This window comes from Octopus bimaculoides, chromosome 6 (genome assembly GCF_001194135.2).
Source record: "Octopus bimaculoides isolate UCB-OBI-ISO-001 chromosome 6, ASM119413v2, whole genome shotgun sequence".
Classification (NCBI taxonomy): Eukaryota; Metazoa; Mollusca; class Cephalopoda; order Octopoda; family Octopodidae; genus Octopus; species Octopus bimaculoides.
Genome location: NC_068986.1, coordinates 107,236,361 through 107,239,638, shown reverse-complemented (window position 1 = coordinate 107,239,638; position 3,278 = coordinate 107,236,361). Strand labels below are relative to the sequence as shown.

At 38.1% G+C, this 3,278-nt stretch overlaps 1 protein-coding gene across 5 annotated transcripts in view; it reads right to left on the bottom strand.

Moving 5' to 3' along the window:
* The window catches only part of LOC128248178 (uncharacterized), a 19,073-nt gene that overhangs the window by 1,972 nt on the left and 13,823 nt on the right, over positions 1-3,278 (bottom strand). For 2 of the 5 annotated variants that reach the window (XM_052969060.1, XM_052969061.1), the window contains exons 4-5: positions 2,856-2,987; positions 528-594 (exon numbers count right to left, since the gene is read on the bottom strand). In XM_052969060.1, coding sequence (XP_052825020.1) covers positions 528-594; positions 2,856-2,987 — 199 coding nt within the window. The other 3 variants (XR_008264477.1, XM_052969064.1, XM_052969063.1) reach the window with 3 other exon arrangements.

Genomic DNA, 3,278 nt, shown 5'->3' with positions numbered 1-3,278 from the left:
CTCTAAGGTCAGACTACTATAAAAAGCACATTTTTACCGAATGCGAGGAAATGCAACTCTCAAAGCCAACCCCTTAAAAACGGACTAAAAATGTGCTTTTTATAGTAGTCTGACCTTAGCGTCCCTCATGGCGTGAGGCGTTATTGTATAGTAATGCCCTTATATAAATATATATGTATATATATATATATATATGTGTGTTTTTGTGAGCGCGTATATATGTATCTATGTATATATACAGATACGTATATCTGTTATATGCAGTAGTTCTAAATTGAAATAGATTTCTATGTGTCATATTCAATATAAAGACATACACTCACACCTGTGTACACACACGCACGCACACGCACGCACACACACACACACACACACACACACACACACACACACACACACACACACACATGCAATTGCTTCACTGGTTTTACTTTTCGAATTTCTCAATCCAAAGAGAACTGGTTTTCCAACCAAAAGAGAATAGGATGGAGTCGTTTAAAGAAGAGACACCAACATTGAAAACAAACCTCGCGAATGTTGTCTGTGAACTGCGACCATTAAGACGAATCGTCGAGGTGTAGTTTAAATAATTCACTGTAAAAGAGAAGTTGCCGAACAACTGAACTCTTGTCACAAAACATTACAGAAAATGAGGGAAAGCGTATGATATATCAAATGTTCCAATGTTTACCTCGGTAGTTGACACCTGTTTCTGAGGAGAGAGAGAGAGAGAGAAAGAGAGAGAGAGTTACATGATTGAGCGCAGATTTGTGAACGCTAAATATTCGGCACGGCCAACAGTTTTGGCAACGGGAGTTTTTGAAGATAGAAGCAAGCATACAAAATGAGTTGTAGCTCTAATTCAAAGGGCCAGCCTTGTCATATTCTGTGTGTCACGTCGTATCTCTCTTACGATAACGTTATGGGTACGCGTGCCTGTGGAGGGCTCAGTATTTTGCATGTTAATTTCAGAAGCGGTCCGTTCTGTTGATGAAATCAACTGCAGCACAGGTAGTCGTAGCCGACGGAATTACTCTCCGTTTTTTCTTTCTTCATTTTTACCTCTCATCCATTTCTGTCGAAGAACGTAGGATCGAAACATCAAAGACTTTTCCATTCTTTTCGAGCGTTAAACTAATACACCTGCTTGTTGCGCCCTCCCCTATCTCCGTCTCATGTTTTCTCTAAATTTGAACTACACACAAACACACACACATACACACATACTGTATATGCAGGGTGTGAGGGGTAGTTGAGGACAGTTTTGGTATACAATAAAACAACTATATTTCAGTATAAATAAATATGTATTTGAATAAACATTTGTGCAATTCGTCTTGATAATTATTTTCTAAGCAAATTATTCTATGAAACTACTTTCGGCTTCGATGACTGCTTCGATGCGGAATCGAAACCGCTGGCTTGCTGACATTATATCGTCCTTCGCTTCGGATGTCACCTGGACAATGGCGGCCTTCAGTGAAGCTATGGTATTATGAGGATGACGAGTAGTCTCCCTTTAAAAAGCGCTCCACTCTCAGTAATCCATGGAGATCAAATCTGGCAAACTTGGAGGCCACATATAAGATGTTACACAATCGTAGGGCTTTGTGAGGAGGTGCTGAATCTTGTTGAAACACGTATGGCCTTCTATTGCATACTTCAGCAATCCAGGGCTTGATAACAGTTTCCAGTACCTCAATGTATCCAGCAGCATTAATTCTGAGACCTTGTGGAAAAAAGTGGAGAGGCATCTCATGACCTTCGCTACTCACCACTCCTAAAACCATCACAGTTGCTGGAAATTTCGCGTGCATCGCTCTGGTTAATTCAGTAGGATCTGTACATGAGTATCTGACATTTCTTCTGTTAAACTTTTGATCCTGGTCGAAGTTTTTTACGTCAGAGAAAAACCAAAGCATGCCTTGTCATAACGGTTTTTCACTTTGTTAAGTACCCGTTTTGAAAGGATGAGATGGTTTTCCTGTGTCTTTGCAGACCCGAACTGGCCTTTTCTCATTACATAGCACTTGTAGTATCGAATGTCACCATGTACACAGTTCTGATAGTCGACTCTGAGATCCGAAGTTCTTTAGCAATGGACCTCATTGATCTTCTGGGGTTTTCATTGATAATTTTTAGAACATGTATAAACTCCGGTGTCATTTTAGTGTCTGAACGTTGTGAATGCTAATTTCTCTATGATACAGGTCAAACATTACCATCACATAACTCTAATTCCAACCGAACTTTGTGTAAAAATGATCTTGCAACATTTAGAGAGTTGCTAATTTCTAAATCACTGTGGTCTGCATATATAGCAACTATGACTGCATGTCTTTGCATTTCTCGAGTTAGGATGATATCTTGAAAAGGTTATCTGTAAAAACAAACGATACATTAAATTTGAAGGTGTAATGAACTGAAAACGAAATGTCCTCAAATACCCCTCGCAACCTCTGTATATATATATATATATATATATATATATATATAAGAAATAAATAGGCCGAGGTTCACTATAGCTGTTTCAGACGTGTCTTTTATTGATGAACAAATCAATTTCATCATGTAAAAAAACCGTTTTCTTCGGATGGATTAAAAATTGAAGTACAATTTAACATTTAGGGTTTTTGGCACAAAGAGTATAGACTGCATATTAACTTTTTCATCTCAATGCTGGTTGAGAGTATAAATTGGAGAATGCTATTTTAATGTTAAATATACGTTGTAATAAATCTAAAATTTGTTTACACCTCTAGAGGATGGATAGATATATTACAACGAAAGACTATGCGTCTGTGTGTGCGTGGGGGAACGATAAGTATACATTTATAAAAATTAAGAATACTTACTTAAATCAAAACGTGTGGCAAGTGTTGTTTGTAAGCGATGTGTTTCACAATAGTGTGTCACACATATGTTATAGTAGACAGATGGCCAGACTTGATCATTTCTCATGCAATGTCCTGAATGATCTTTGCATACTGAAAATGTGGAGGAAATTCGTTGGAGTTAGTTTCATGCTTTGTTATATGTATTAAGGCATCTGGCTCATGATTTCACAATTTCGTTTTATGTAGCATCTCTCTTGCTCGAACTCTCTCGCTTTCTCTCTCTCTCCACACACACACACAAACACACAGAGAGGTATGTACACGCATAATACACGTGTATATATTTGTGTATGTGTGTGTGTGCATACACACATACATACATACATACATACACACACACACACACACACACACACACACACACACACACACACACACACA